Source organism: Pan paniscus, chromosome 12 (genome assembly GCF_029289425.2).
Source record: "Pan paniscus chromosome 12, NHGRI_mPanPan1-v2.0_pri, whole genome shotgun sequence".
Taxonomy (NCBI): Eukaryota; Metazoa; Chordata; class Mammalia; order Primates; family Hominidae; genus Pan; species Pan paniscus.
This window is the reverse complement of record NC_073261.2, coordinates 32,019,991-32,033,492: the sequence shown is the minus strand read 5'-3', so window position 1 is coordinate 32,033,492 and position 13,502 is coordinate 32,019,991. Positions and strand designations below refer to the sequence as shown.

The 13,502-nt window shown below is 50.7% G+C and overlaps 1 protein-coding gene across 1 annotated transcript in view; it reads right to left on the bottom strand.

Moving 5' to 3' along the window:
- Positions 1-13,502, bottom strand: part of SNRNP200 (small nuclear ribonucleoprotein U5 subunit 200) — a 30,895-nt gene that overhangs the window by 623 nt on the left and 16,770 nt on the right. Inside the window, exons 24-43 of the mRNA XM_003805727.4 lie at positions 13,322-13,405; positions 12,522-12,628; positions 12,098-12,216; positions 11,665-11,819; positions 11,347-11,536; positions 10,970-11,143; positions 9,839-9,999; positions 9,013-9,240; positions 8,468-8,659; positions 8,190-8,368; positions 7,856-8,007; positions 6,469-6,577; positions 4,109-4,217; positions 3,467-3,656; positions 3,205-3,369; positions 2,895-3,016; positions 2,465-2,608; positions 2,197-2,373; positions 1,739-1,899; positions 1,562-1,643 (exon numbers count right to left, since the gene is read on the bottom strand). Coding sequence (XP_003805775.1) covers positions 1,562-1,643; positions 1,739-1,899; positions 2,197-2,373; positions 2,465-2,608; positions 2,895-3,016; positions 3,205-3,369; positions 3,467-3,656; positions 4,109-4,217; positions 6,469-6,577; positions 7,856-8,007; positions 8,190-8,368; positions 8,468-8,659; positions 9,013-9,240; positions 9,839-9,999; positions 10,970-11,143; positions 11,347-11,536; positions 11,665-11,819; positions 12,098-12,216; positions 12,522-12,628; positions 13,322-13,405 — 3,000 coding nt within the window. The remainder of the gene's footprint in view (positions 1-1,561; positions 1,644-1,738; positions 1,900-2,196; positions 2,374-2,464; positions 2,609-2,894; positions 3,017-3,204; positions 3,370-3,466; positions 3,657-4,108; positions 4,218-6,468; positions 6,578-7,855; positions 8,008-8,189; positions 8,369-8,467; positions 8,660-9,012; positions 9,241-9,838; positions 10,000-10,969; positions 11,144-11,346; positions 11,537-11,664; positions 11,820-12,097; positions 12,217-12,521; positions 12,629-13,321; positions 13,406-13,502) is intronic.

The following is a 13,502-nucleotide window of genomic DNA, read 5'->3' as shown; positions in this document are numbered from 1 at the left end:
AGTGATCCAAAACCAAGAATTTCAGCATGTAAAACTTGATGACCATAGGCAACCATGAAAATAGTACAGTTACAAAAGAGAGAGAACAAAAATCAGATAGCTTTCCAAAGTTTCTTCCCGAAATACAATTAGATATAACATTTTAATACTATCAAAAGTTGTCTCAAACAGACTTAATTTTTTAAGTAGATGAATTCATTTGTTGGTTCTGGCTCCTTTCCTTGTGCCAAGGTACCTTCTCCGACTTAGTACCTGCCACTAAGTCCAAGGTACTACTATTAGAGGTCTAGTCTTTGGGGCCTAGGAGCTTTGAGTTCCTTAGAGATACTTTTAAGTACAAGGCAAATCTGCCAGATGAGAAAAAGCTTAGGCTGGGCGCGGTGGCTCACGCCTGTAATCCCAGCACTTTGGGAGGCCGAGGCGGGTGGATCACGAGGCCAGGAGATCGAGACCATACTGGCTAACATGGTGAAACTCCGTCTCTACCAAAAATACAAAAAAGAAATTAGCCGAGCGTGGTGGCGGGTGCCTGTAGTCCCAGCTACTCGGGAGGCTGAGGCAGGAGGATGGCGTGAATCCGGGAGGCGGAGCTTGCAGTGAGCCGAGATCGCGCCACTGCACTCCAGCCTGGGCGACAGAGCGAGACTCCGTCTCAAAAAAAAAGAAAAAAGAAAAAGCTTAACACAGAGCTGAATGTGCACAGAGATATCCACAGCAGGCCTTGCAGCCCTGTCTACAGGCCGCCCCACTGTCACAAAGACCAAGAGTCCCAGTTAAAAGCAGTCTTTACTCAGAGCCTTGAAACAATTAGTTTACAGAATTAAACATGACAGTATCTGGTTTCTGCTATCAACCTTCAATTATTCTCCCATATAAAGAGAACCAGAATTTCTTTCTGGTGGTAAAAAACCAAGCACCCAGAAGCACAGTAAGTGGCAGTGAGAAAAAAGAAGAAACAACCAGGAAAGCCCAAGTGTCCTGGAGCCATCGGAGTTAAAGACAAATGCATCTTAAACAGTCAGAGAGATCGACAATACTACACAACTGACGGGTTTAACAATGACCAGTCATCTAAATTTTTTTTTTTTTTTTTTTTTTTGAGATGAAGTCTCACACTCGCCTGGGCTGGTGTGCAGTGGGGTGATCTCGGCTCGCTGCAGCCTCCATCTCCCGCGTTCAAGCAATTCTCCTGCCTCAACCTCCCGAGTAGCTGGGACTACAGGTGCCCACCACCACGCGCAGCTAATTTTTGTATTTTTAGTAGAGACGGGGTTTCACTATGTTGGCCAGGCTGGTCTCGAACTCCTGACCTCGTGATCCGCCCGCCTCGGCCTCCCAAAGTGCTGGGATTACAGGCGTGAGCCACTGCGCCCAGCCCTAAACTGTTTAAGCAGAAACAAACAGAAAAAAAACCCCATAGCCTCAAGATTAATTCTCACCCTTGTGAGCTGATTATCAGTCTAAAGTTTCCCTCCCTCAGGGACAGTGTGCCCTTGTACCAAGCACCTAGCCAATGGATAGGGTGAGTTGACACCTGACCAAGCCAGCTACCAGGACGCACCTGCGGGAAGAGAGGCGCAATGACAGGGCCTGTGACTTCCTCCTCTCGCTCCAGCTGCACCAGCACCACAACTGGCCCGCCACTGCAGGGGGAGAGGAGGGGCGCACATCAGTGATGGGGCAGTGGGCTCAGAGCACACTATTATGCTGTGCCCAACAGGCACCACCTCTGGCTCACCTGCGGATGCTGTCCTTATCTACCACCTCATAAGATAGTTCGATATTAGGGTAGCGGTTACAAAAGCGAGCCACATCTGCAATCTGGCTGTCAGTCAGCTGAAGCAACGCGTTCCGTTCTTCATCCTCCATCTCCATGATGTCGAAAACACTCTCCACTCCCTGCAGTGAGTATTCAGACGTCAGGAAAGAGAGAACACAGGCCAACAGCAAATGACACAGGCAGCAAAGAGCTACTAATTTTACCTCCTACACTATCAAGTCATCTAGATAAAACAGCTGCAGAAAGAACACAGCCCACAGTTGGCAGGCTCTCTAGCATCTCAACAGGGAGCACCTTCGGAGGAACCATAACTAAAAGTTTAACTTACTGAGACTCACCTCCCGCAACCCACGCTCGGTCCACAACACTGAGCTCTCAGGCTCACCCACCTGACCCTCTAGGCTGACCCGGCTCACCTTGTCTGTGCAACGTTTGATATGCTCAGAGGTGAAGTGTGGCAGCTGCTTCAGGTATGAGTCCTTGGACCACATGGCTTGGGTGACCATCTGGGCCAGTTCCATAGCTGCCAGAGCAGGGCTGAGCCACCCATTGCTGGAAAGGACATCCACGCAGGCCTGGATGAGCCGGATTGCCTGAACAGGAAAAGGTGTACAAAAGTGGGCGGAGTGGGAGCTGAGATGTTTAGAGCACCACTGGCCCCTCTGCCCCACACCCACACTCTACCTTACTAAGGATTTCCTCCGTATCTGACTGCAACTCAGCACTCAGCTGCATGCGAGACAAGTGAGCCTGCAGGAGCAGGTTGGTCTTGACGTGCGGATCATTGAACTTAGGGTTATTCAGCTTGTGGGGGACCTTCTGAGCCAACTACAAAGTGGAAGAAAAATAGCTGGTGATGAACAGGTGACCCTGCCTGAGACCAGCTCAGGCCAAAGCACCACGTGGCCCAGGCTCACACAGCCCTTCAACACCCTGAGGCATGTGGGTGGTAATGGGATGGAGATGGGTTTGAGGGAGGTATGGAGGGGGAGGACATATGGCGGGGGTCGGGGGATGCGTATGGGCGTGTTGGTGGCAGGGATGCCATGTGCTCTGGGCACACAGGCCGAGTTTGTTGTTCCCAGGATGTTCTCCTGAAGTCTGCTGTCCTCACCTGCCTCAGGAGATTGTCTTCATGGTGCCGGATGGGAATGTTCTCATACTCTGCTGCATTGGAGATGATCTCGATAAGCCCTCGCACCTTGGTCTTGGCATTGAGGGACATGCTGAAGAGCTCTGACAGAAAAAGGAAATGTGAGAGAAGCTAAAACCAGGCAGAGAAGGAGCAGAACTGCCCGGGCTCCCCTGCTGTCCCCTGCAGTGTCATCCCGCTGACAAACACGGGCGCACCTCTCATCCCAGTGGGCTCCTGACCCGTGTAAAAAGGCTCCCACAGACAGGACACGGGCCATGCCAGGCCTCACCAATGGTGGTGTAGTTGATGTAATAGTAGGCGGCGATCATGCCTAGGTTCAGAGGCGCCACGTCCATCTCGTCCTCGATGCTGATGCACTTGGACTGCTCCAGGTCACTCAGGGTCTGCTCCACCAGCTCTGACAAGTGGTCCGACAAGTGACGATGGGAGATGCCTATGGAGGTGAGAGGTGAGTGGGGAGCCTCAAGAAGATGCCCAGCAAAGACTGTGAGAACCACCAAAGGATCACGTGTGCTCCCAAGCCCACTGACCCTGCAGGTTGTAGTAATTGGGGTTCTGTGTCATGCGGCGGTACAGAAAGGTCCAGGTGAGGTAGTCCACAGCATCCTGCTTGTTCTCAATGGTCTTGGTGACGATCTCAGCATTGAAGTGGTCATGCATACAGTGGTCCAGGTGAGATTCTACTGGCAATGGCTCATATAAGAACTTCTTGAAGAAATCCTGTGGGTTGGAGAGGGAGAAGGAGTAATAAAGAATTAGTGACAACACGGTCACAGAGGGCCAAGGGCAAATCAACAGGGCATGGTCCCTGTGTGAGACCTAACTAATACCAAAATGGAAGAAGCCACACATTTAGAAAGTGCATCACTGGTGACAATACGCAGTGGGAACAGAGGTACAGCAAGTCACGAGGGCAGAGCAGTGAGCAGCCCAATGAGGAAGGAGAGAACCAAGTAGAGGGTGAAGACCTCAACATGTGGAGCCAACGGCAGCAGCAAAAGCAAAAGGCAGCAAAATTCCACGTGGGTGGCAGGCTCGTCACAAAAGAATTGTGTAAATAAGAGAGGCAGAAGTTAAGAGACTAAAGTTACTGAAGACATCTATCAAAAGAAAGATTAAAGAATCCATTCTGAGGCTACGGATCCAAGAGGCTCCATGAGTCTAGGACTGACCTTCTTGGAGCCCTGACACATGATGACACAGCGCCCCTCATCGTCCTGCAAAGGGCGGTTGGCGTGGCCCACCATCTGAAGCACGTCGTAGATGGGGTAATCCACATAGCTGATGACAGAAGCAGGGAAAGAAGGAAAAGCCACCTCAACACGGAGACCATGCTCAGGAGGCCCAACTCCCTTCGCGAAGTAAGAGTAAAATGTTAATACGGGGAGACACGGACAAATCACAGGATGACTCTGTTTATGAATCTCTGCACTTACAACTAGCTTCACTGGCTGGCCTGTACATCATTTTAGTATTCAGTGTAAGGGCCATGAATTTGCTGCTCAAGTGCCATGAACCAAGCTACAAAACTATCTAATGCCAAAACCAAAATAACTCCCTATTCGAGGATCAAATATGTAAGTCAAACTTCCCAAACTTTTCTCCTTTAATTAAAAAAAATTATTATTGTTTTTATTTGTTTTTTGATACAGGGTCTTGCTCTGCTGTCCATACTGGAGTGCAGTGGCACAGCCACGGCTCACTGCAGCCTTTACCTCCTAGGCTCAAGTGATCCTCTCACTTTAGCCTCCAGAGCAGGTGGGACTACAGGTGCATACCACCACACTTTCCAAACTTCATAGCTGTGTATTTCGTGAGTCATCAAGTCACCCAACTTTAACCCTACCTAGAAGCAGGTTCAAACATTAAAAATGAACCCATAAATAAAATTCATTTCAAACTAATCTGCATTTCAGGAAAAAGTTATTAAGCGTTGGGCCAGGCACTATAACTCACACCTGTAATCCCAGCACTTTGGGAGGCTGAGGTGGGTGGATCACTTGAGCTCAGGAATTCAAGACCAGCCTGGGCAACATGGTGAAAACCCATCTATACAAAAAAAAGGAAAAATTAGCTGGGAGTGGTGGCACATGCTGGTAGTCCCAGCTACTTGGGAGACTGAGGCAGGATGATTGCTTGAGCCTGGCAGGCAGAGGCTGTAGTGGGCTGAGATCATACCACTGCATTCCAGCCTAAACGACAGAACAAGATTGTCTTAAAAAAAAAAAAACAAATTATGCAGGCTTTTTTACGAGAATGACTGACTCTTCTAACTTCTTTTTTTTTTGAGATGGAGTCTCGCTCTGTTGCTCAGGCTGGAGTGCAGTGGCGCTATCTCGGCTCACTGCAACCTCCGCCTCCTGGGTTCCAGCGATTCTCCTGCCTCAGCCTCCCAGGTAGCTGGGATTACAGGCACGTGCCACCACACCAGGCTAATTTTTGTATATTTAGTAGAAACAGGGTTTCACCACATTGGCCAGACTGGTCTCGAACTCCTGACCTTGTGATCCACCCGCCTTGGCCTCCCAAAGTGCTGGGATTACAGGCATGAGCCACCACACCTGGCCTTTTTTTTTTTTTTTTTTTTTTGAGACGGGGTACCACTCTGTTGCCCAGACTGGAGTGCAATGGCGCGATCTTGGCTCACTGCAACCTCTGCCTCCTGTGTTCAAGTGATTCTCCAACCTCAGCCTCCCGAGTGGCTTGAATTACAGGTGAGTGGCTTGAATTACAGGCACCTGCCATCAAACCTGGCTAATTTTTGTAGAGACAGGGTTTTGTCATGTTGGCCAGGCTGGTCTTGAACTCCTGACATCAGGTGATCTGCCCACCTTGCCCTCCCAAAGTGCTGGGATTACAGGTGTGAGCCACCACACCCAGGCTTTTTTTTTTTTTTTTTTTTTGAGTTGGAGTCTCACTCTGTTGCCCAGGCTAGAGTGCAATGGTGGGATCTCAGCTCACTGTAGCCTCTGCCTCCCAGGTTTAACTGATTCTCCTGCCTCAGCCTCCCAAGTAGCTGGGATTACAGGCGCCTGCCACCACACTCAGCTAATTTTTGTTATTTTTAGTAGAGACGGGGGTTTCACTATGTTAGCCACACTGGTCTTGAACTCCTGACCTCAAGTGATCCGCCCGCCTCAGCCTCCCAAAGTGCTGGGATTACAGGCATGAGCCACTGCGCTCGGCACTCCTCTAGCTTCTTACTTGTCACTATATAGGTGTATGACCTCGACCAAGTCACTTTTCCTAATCTACAAGATCTCTGAGATTAATGACGTAACGTCAAACATTCCTCCTGGCTCTAATTTCCTACCTCTCCCAGCTGCTGAATAAGGAAGCACAATGACTAAAAAGCAAATGTGAGCCTAGGTATTGAGACACAAAACTCTCAAACACTTGGCTCTGGTGGCATCTCAGCTGTTAACTTCCCTAACACCTTTTCTTCATCCTAGCTTACTTTCTGTGTATCTGCAGATTCACATTCATTTTAGGAAGGAGGTCTGTGCTAACACAGAGCACCAGTTGTACTCACGCGTGGATCTTGCCATTGTAGTACTGGGTATCCATGATGATTACCAGGTGGGCAGCCACGTTCATGCCCCAGCAGAGACTCCGAGAAGCCACCACCACCTGGATAGCCCCTGAGCAGTAGAGGGGAGAGGAAGGCTGAGGGCAGGGGTCTCTGGGTGAAGTAGGCTCACTGCCTCATGGGCAGGCCGTGGCTTACCCTGTGCTATGTTTCAGAACTCACAGCAAGGCTGGCTAGGAACAAGGTCTAACATGAACGAGAGCTAACACATTGCTATGAGGTAGCTCCACGCTGCTGGTGCCTTGCTCTGGGACTATCCAGGAGAAAACAAGTCATCACAGAACAGAACCCAAAGCCCAGGAACACCAAGGCAAAACTACTGCTGATGGACTGCTCCTCTGACCAGAAAGTGCTAACACTCATGCAGCCACGGGCTGGCTCAGCCATGCCAGCAAAACAGAGATCACTCTAAGCATGCCCCAAACAGGCAGATTCAAGGGCCAAAGAGTGACAGGAAGTGATTCTGGCAGAAGAATCTCCAATGAGGCTCCAATAAACAGTATTAAAACGTAAATCTTTGCACAAAATGCCACAGGGCAACAAGAGACAGTGGCCAGCAAGAGTGAGCTCAAGGGAGAATCAGAGCTCTCCTCTGTGCTAATGTCTAAAGTCTAACTATCTTGGTGAGACGGTTTAGATCTCTGTCTCCACCAAATCTCGTCGAACTGTAGTCTCCAGTGTTGGAGGAAGGGCCTGGTGGGAGATGACTGGCTAATGGAGGCAGAGTTCTCATGAATGGTTTAGCACCACCCACCCTTGGTACTGTCTAGTGAATGAGTTCTCACAAGATCTGGTTGTTCAAAAGTGTGTAGCACCTCCCCACTCACTCTCTCGGTCCTGACTCCTGCCATGTAAGATGCCTGCTTCCCCTTTGCCTTCCCTGAGGCCTTCCCAGAAGCAGATAACACCATGTTTCATGTACAGCCTGCAGAACTGAGTCAATTAAACCTCCTTTCTTTATAAATGACCCAGTATCAGGTATTTCTTTATAGCAATACAAGAACGGACTAATACACTTGGGGAGTCTGGTATCCATGGAGAATCAGCGGTCTGGTGGCCAAAGGTCCTGGACTCTAGAAAACCAGGTTCTGAAATAGCACAACCTGATGTGTCTGCCTGTTTTCTCACCTGGCAAGTAGGGATAGTGTTTGTCTCACCTGCCTCACGAGGTTCTTGGGAGGATCAAATGAGTTAACAGCCAAGAGTCCTAAACAGTATTTTGAAAATCTCTGGTATGCTGTAGAGAAAACACTGCCACCCGCACCCCTCAAGTTTAACACCACCACTTGGTGATACCCTTGCTATGCTCCCCTTCCGTGGCCTGACTTACCTGAGCTGAAGAGCTGCTCCACCAGGCGTCGCTCCATGGGGCTGAGCCCCTCATGCAGGTAGCCCACCCCATTTAGCAGCGTTTCCTTGAGCGTGCTGTCACTTAGCTTCTCCAGGTACGGAATCAGATCCTTCTCGGTGCAGTGCAAGAACCTGTGCGGTACAGGCACTGGCTCAGCTCAGAGTAGTTCAATTCCTGGCAGACACTTTGCCAGCTGTGCAGAACCTGGCCCCGAGCAACATGGGCTAACCCCACCCTCATAAAGAGGACACCCTTGGAGTAGGCCAGCCTCACTTAACCTAACCCCAACCCCCAGAAGCCAGGCCCCACCTACCTCTGCCGTTGGATGTCTGCTGCACAGGTGGTGAGGATGTCAATGGCAGTGAGGCGGGTCTGCTTGCGAGACGGCACAAAGACAATGACAGGCTTCTTGGGCGAGTGCTTGGTGATAGCATGGTACACAGGCTTGGCCATGGAGAGCAGGCGGGTTTGTGTATGGCTGATGTTGAAGCCCTGGCGACCGGGGAGAAGAAAAGACACCAAGGTTATCAGACCTGGGTCACTCAGGATCTATGTGACACCCCACAGACGGATGAGGAGAGTGGGTCCTACCTGGATGTGCAGCTCCAAGGGGACGGGACGCACATTGGGATGGAAGTTGAAGGTGGAGGTGGCACTGCAGCCCAGCCAGTGGGCCACATCCTTGGCATTGGAGAGCGAAGAGCTGAGTGCCACAATGCGAATGGGTCGCTCAATCTGGGAGGAGATGTAGCGCATTCGGGAGCAGATCACTTCTAAGACAGGCTGGAAAGAGGGAGGGAGGGAGGGTCACTGCAGGCCGAGGCTCCCATCCTCTGCCTGGAGGTCCCCTTTGTGAACAGCCCAACTGCCTCAAAATGACCTCATTCTTCCTTCTAACTAGGAGCTCTCATGTGTTTGGTTCTACCTCCTCCACGGCAGCCAGCCTCCACTAAACAATACTGTTTTCCTAAAGTACTACCAAAAAAGTTAACGTTGTCTCTTTGGAATAGGGCAGCAGGTAGAATCCTCTGGGGAGAAGCCCCGAGCCTCCGTCCTCAGACCCAAACATTAGGCCCAATGCCAAGGCCACTTGGTCAGTCCCAGTCCCTCATCTGTGCTGCAAGGTCACGCCATACCCCATTCTCGCCCCCGATAAGGTGGACCTCATCCACCACGAAGAGGTTGATGTTCTGCACGTTCTTGCGCTGCTTCCATCGCCGGGAAAGTATGTCCCACTTCTCAGGGGTGCTGATGATAATGTTCCCTTTGCCCAGCAGCTTCAGGTCTGTGCTGGTCTCGCCTGTCAGGAGTACCACCTTCTTGTTGAGCCTGTCCTGGAACTTCTCGTACCAGTCCATGTATACCTGGCAGGCAGAGGAGGGAGGCAGAACAACACTAGGTCATACCAGGCATCTTTCACTTATGTGAGGAAAACCTGAGATGCCAAACAGACCTGTTGACCTGCAGATCTCAAGCTACGTTCTAATCCCATAGCAGCCTCTATGTGATGAGATGGGGCAGCTTTTTCTTTTTTTTTTTTTTTTCTTTTGAGATGAAGTCTCGCTCTTGTTGCCCAGGCTGGAGTGCAGTGGTGTGAACTTGGCTCACTGCAACCTCCGCCTCCCAGGTTCAAGCGATTCTCCTGCCTCAGCCTTCCAAGTAGCTGGGATTACAGGCGCACACCACCACGCCCAGCTAATTTCTGTATTTTTAGTAGAGACAGGGTTTCACCATGTTGGCCAGGCTGGTCTCGAACTCCTGATCTCAGGAGATCTGCCCGCCTCGGCCTCCCAAAGTGCTGGGATTACAGGCGTGAGCCACCACACTTGGCTGGGGCAGCTTTTCTTTAATACACAAACTGAGGAAATGACCCTGCAAATTTCAGGGCTTAGAAAGCCTTTATACGGAATCACAGATGAAATGCTTCTTGGGAAATTCACATGACACAGCGCCACGTCATACCTGCTCTGCCAGGGCCTCCATGGGGGTGATGTACACACAGCGCCCCTCCGAGCTCTGCAGCAGCATCCGCAGGATGGCAAACTCTGCACAAATAGTCTTCCCGCTGCCCGTGGGGGCCCCCACAAACACGTTGTCGTCACTGTTGTATACAGTGTTAAACACTGGAAACCAACAGAAAGAAGCAGTGTAAGTATCAAGAAGGAAGAAGAGACGGACTGGGACATGGATCAATTGTCAAAACAAAGGACAACATACGAAATGAAGTCAGGCAGTTCTGGAGTGCAGACAGAGGAGCTAAGGCATCCAAGCCTCTAACTCCAGGCCAGCCCTACTGTACCCCCTCACCTGCTCCCACTTAACAGTTAAAGGGGAAGAAGCCAAGATCAAGAGCCCAGGTCCCCTGGAGATGTGTGGGATGACAACAAAAGCAAAGCAAAAGAAGCCACACATTCTTCTTTGCTTCTCAGGGACTAGGATGCGGGACAGAAAGGAACTGGATCCCTTTCTCTGCCCCTTCAACACTCTCCTGCGTTTCCTAGAAATAGCCTAAGGTAGAAAGTAAGAGCCTTATCCCTGGCATCAAGACTGAATTAAAATCCAAGTTCTACTATTTATCAGTTGGTTCAACTGGGGCACCCTCTATGCCTCAGTTCCTCACCTATAAAAGGAACACTAATGGCAGTATCTCCAATAGAGATTCCTTTTAGGCTTGGTGGGAGGAATAAGAGAGAAAACACCGGTGATGTACTCAGCCAAGGACTGAGGAAACAGTGCCTTCTCTGTGAATGTCCCCGTTATTTATCATGATGTGGTGAGGAGGCTTCAGTGCCACCCCACGGTTCTGGTTCAATACTTGAGTGCCAGGGGCAGGCCTCTAAGCCTCCTGGGCCCGAGAAATGACCATGCCATGTAAGGCCTTGCTCTACTGCCCCTCCACAGTGACACATGCAGAGCAGCAAAGCAACCAAAGGCTTCTGACAAAGGAAAAAGTCCTGGTGGGTCCCAGGGGTCACACTGAGGAGCTCCCAGACCTCGCAAGTGCCTGAGCACCCCCACTCCCCTGCCTGCCACAGAACACATCTGTCTCCCGGTGACTTCAAAAGCCTCCAGAGGAGGGATGGAAACACTTACCCTGGGTCTGGATGGGATTGAAGAAAGGAAATTTATCTTGGTAAAGACTCTCAAAGGCACTGTTTCTCAGAGCAGACACGGGCAAGGGCTGCAGGTCCAAAAGTTCGGTTGGAGGTGGGTACTTCTCCGGCAAGATCAGGTGCCGGAAGGAGACAGGCAGCTGGGTCTCACAAGCTGCCAGAAAAGAAACAGGAAGGATATAAGCACTGCTCTCTTTCCCTCACTGGCCTCTAGATCCCCTCCATGAACACTGGAAACCTAGGCAGCATATGCATCACTCTGTCCCCAGCAAGGACAAGCCCGGGACAAAGTGCAAGACATTCTTCTACTGTCCTTGGAGGGACTGTTCCTGGGGACTCTGGAGAGGAGACACTCACAGAGCCAGCGGTCAGACACCACTCGGATGAAGTACTGAGGGGGCAGCGGTTCAAAGACAGGCACGAAGAATGTAATGAGGTGCTCGTCCTGGGCGTACTTGGCCTTGAGGAGAAAATACTCATGGTGCAGAATCACCTCGCTGTCCACGTCCTCCACCAGAATCCAAAAAGCCTCGGATGAACCATGCACCTGCCAACAGGAGCAAGGGTAAAAGGAATGTGAGTCAACGTAGACTGAGTGCCTCCAATCCATCTCCTCGGCCCAGCAATGTAGACTGAGCACCTCCAATCCAGCACCTCTGCCCAGCAAAGCCTCACCTTTTCATCCCACTGGAAGTCTGGCGTGATGGTCAGCTCCACCTTCAGGGTGGAGCGTGTGATAGGCTGCAGGTGCACTGACAACTCCAACTTGGGAAACAGATGGACATATTTGTGGATGGTCTTCCCCATCTTTGGCATGCGGATAAGCTCCCCTACAAGGAAATGAGAGTACTGAGGCTGCAGCCCAGCCTGCCTACTATACTGCAAACTGGCCCTGAGGGCCACTGTGGGAAAGGGGTAGGGTCTTCCCTTTATGGTCAGTGGAGCCCAGGATTCCAAGTCCCCAGACCAAGGGCCAGCCTGTACTTCAGTGGGACTTGGGGAGTGAACACAGGATACTAATGCACAGGCCTAGGAACAGGAAGACTACATAGGCAAACTGGGAGAGACACCCAGGCAGTGAGGACAAGGGCGAGAGCATCCCACACACCGATCTCATTATGATTCAGGTCGTACAGACGCTCAAAGGGGAAATTCTTCTTCTCAATCTTCTTCACTACTTCCTCAGGGAGTTTCCGGAACTGGCGCAGAGGACACATGGACTGCCACCTATCCAGGAAGGAGGCAAACCTGTTGGTCCCTTCTGCAGGGATGTGACAAACCACCCACTTCATGGCTTCCAATAGTTTAGCAGTGACTACACAAAACACAGTCATTAAAGGCAGACACTGACACTGTGCCAGCCCTGGCCTCCACCACAGAGGGCCTTCCCTCTTCTCAATGTGCACCAAGGTTCAGGTCATACTTCCGATGTCAGGTCTGGAGATCAGATGCACCCTGAGGCTCTCCCATCAGACCCTTGGGTTGGGGACCCCCAATCATGGTGACCAGCATCCAGCTCACTGGGTCCTTACATGCGTTTGTCGATCATCTTGCAGAGGTTCAGGGTCTTGTCTGTAAGCTGTGCCCAACCTCGGTTCAGGACAATTTCAAATATCGCTCGCATCAACCGGCCAGCCGACTAAGCAAAGAAGCAGCATTCCCACTGTTAAGTCTCGACTATCCCCAGGCCTCATGAGCCACTCTACACACGGTTTCATTACCTCCAGCTCTGACACAACCACCCACCCCAACTCAAAGGCAAAGTCCCCTCTGTCTTTACGCCTTTCTCCGTTCCATATAGTAGATGCTTGCCAGATGGGGAACAATTAGAAGAGTGCTGCGGCTCAAGGTCACTGCACAACATTTTAACCTAACATTCACTGCATGATTTTAAAGCTTTTGAGTCATTTAGCATTTAGAGTTCTAGGAAGAGTTGAGGGTACCAGTGACCTGTTCTTAGAGGTAAAGATGAAGAGCAGCTAATAAAACCCTGTGCCATTTTTGGATTTATTTATGAGCTGTGCAGCAACAGTGGGAAATCACTTTGCTGCTGGGAAGCAGACACTGCGTGCTGTGGCTCTTCCTGTCTCTCTGAGGGCCTGTGGAGCCTCGAAGCATTCCCTCTTAAGGTCTTACCTTTCCCACGTGCTCAAGATGTGTACTACAGAGTGGCTGTACCACACATGCACCAACCAACTACCCGGGAAGAGCAGAACTAAGCACTCCTCCCATCTCACTAGGGTCGGGCCTCCTTTCCCCAGGATGCACACAGCACACAGGGATTGAACTGTTCAGGCCCCTTCTCACAGCTGCCATACAACTCCGCCCTCACCTGTGTGACATACACCATGTCAGCCATCAGTGCAAAGCCCTCCAATTTCAGCTGTGAGATGAAGGCTTGCAGAAGAACGTTGATCTGTAAAGAAGCAAAATCAGCCAGCAGGAGACCAATCACTGAACAGTCCAAGAAAGGGAATTACATTTCTGCTCTGAGCATCCAGGCCAGGTGAGAT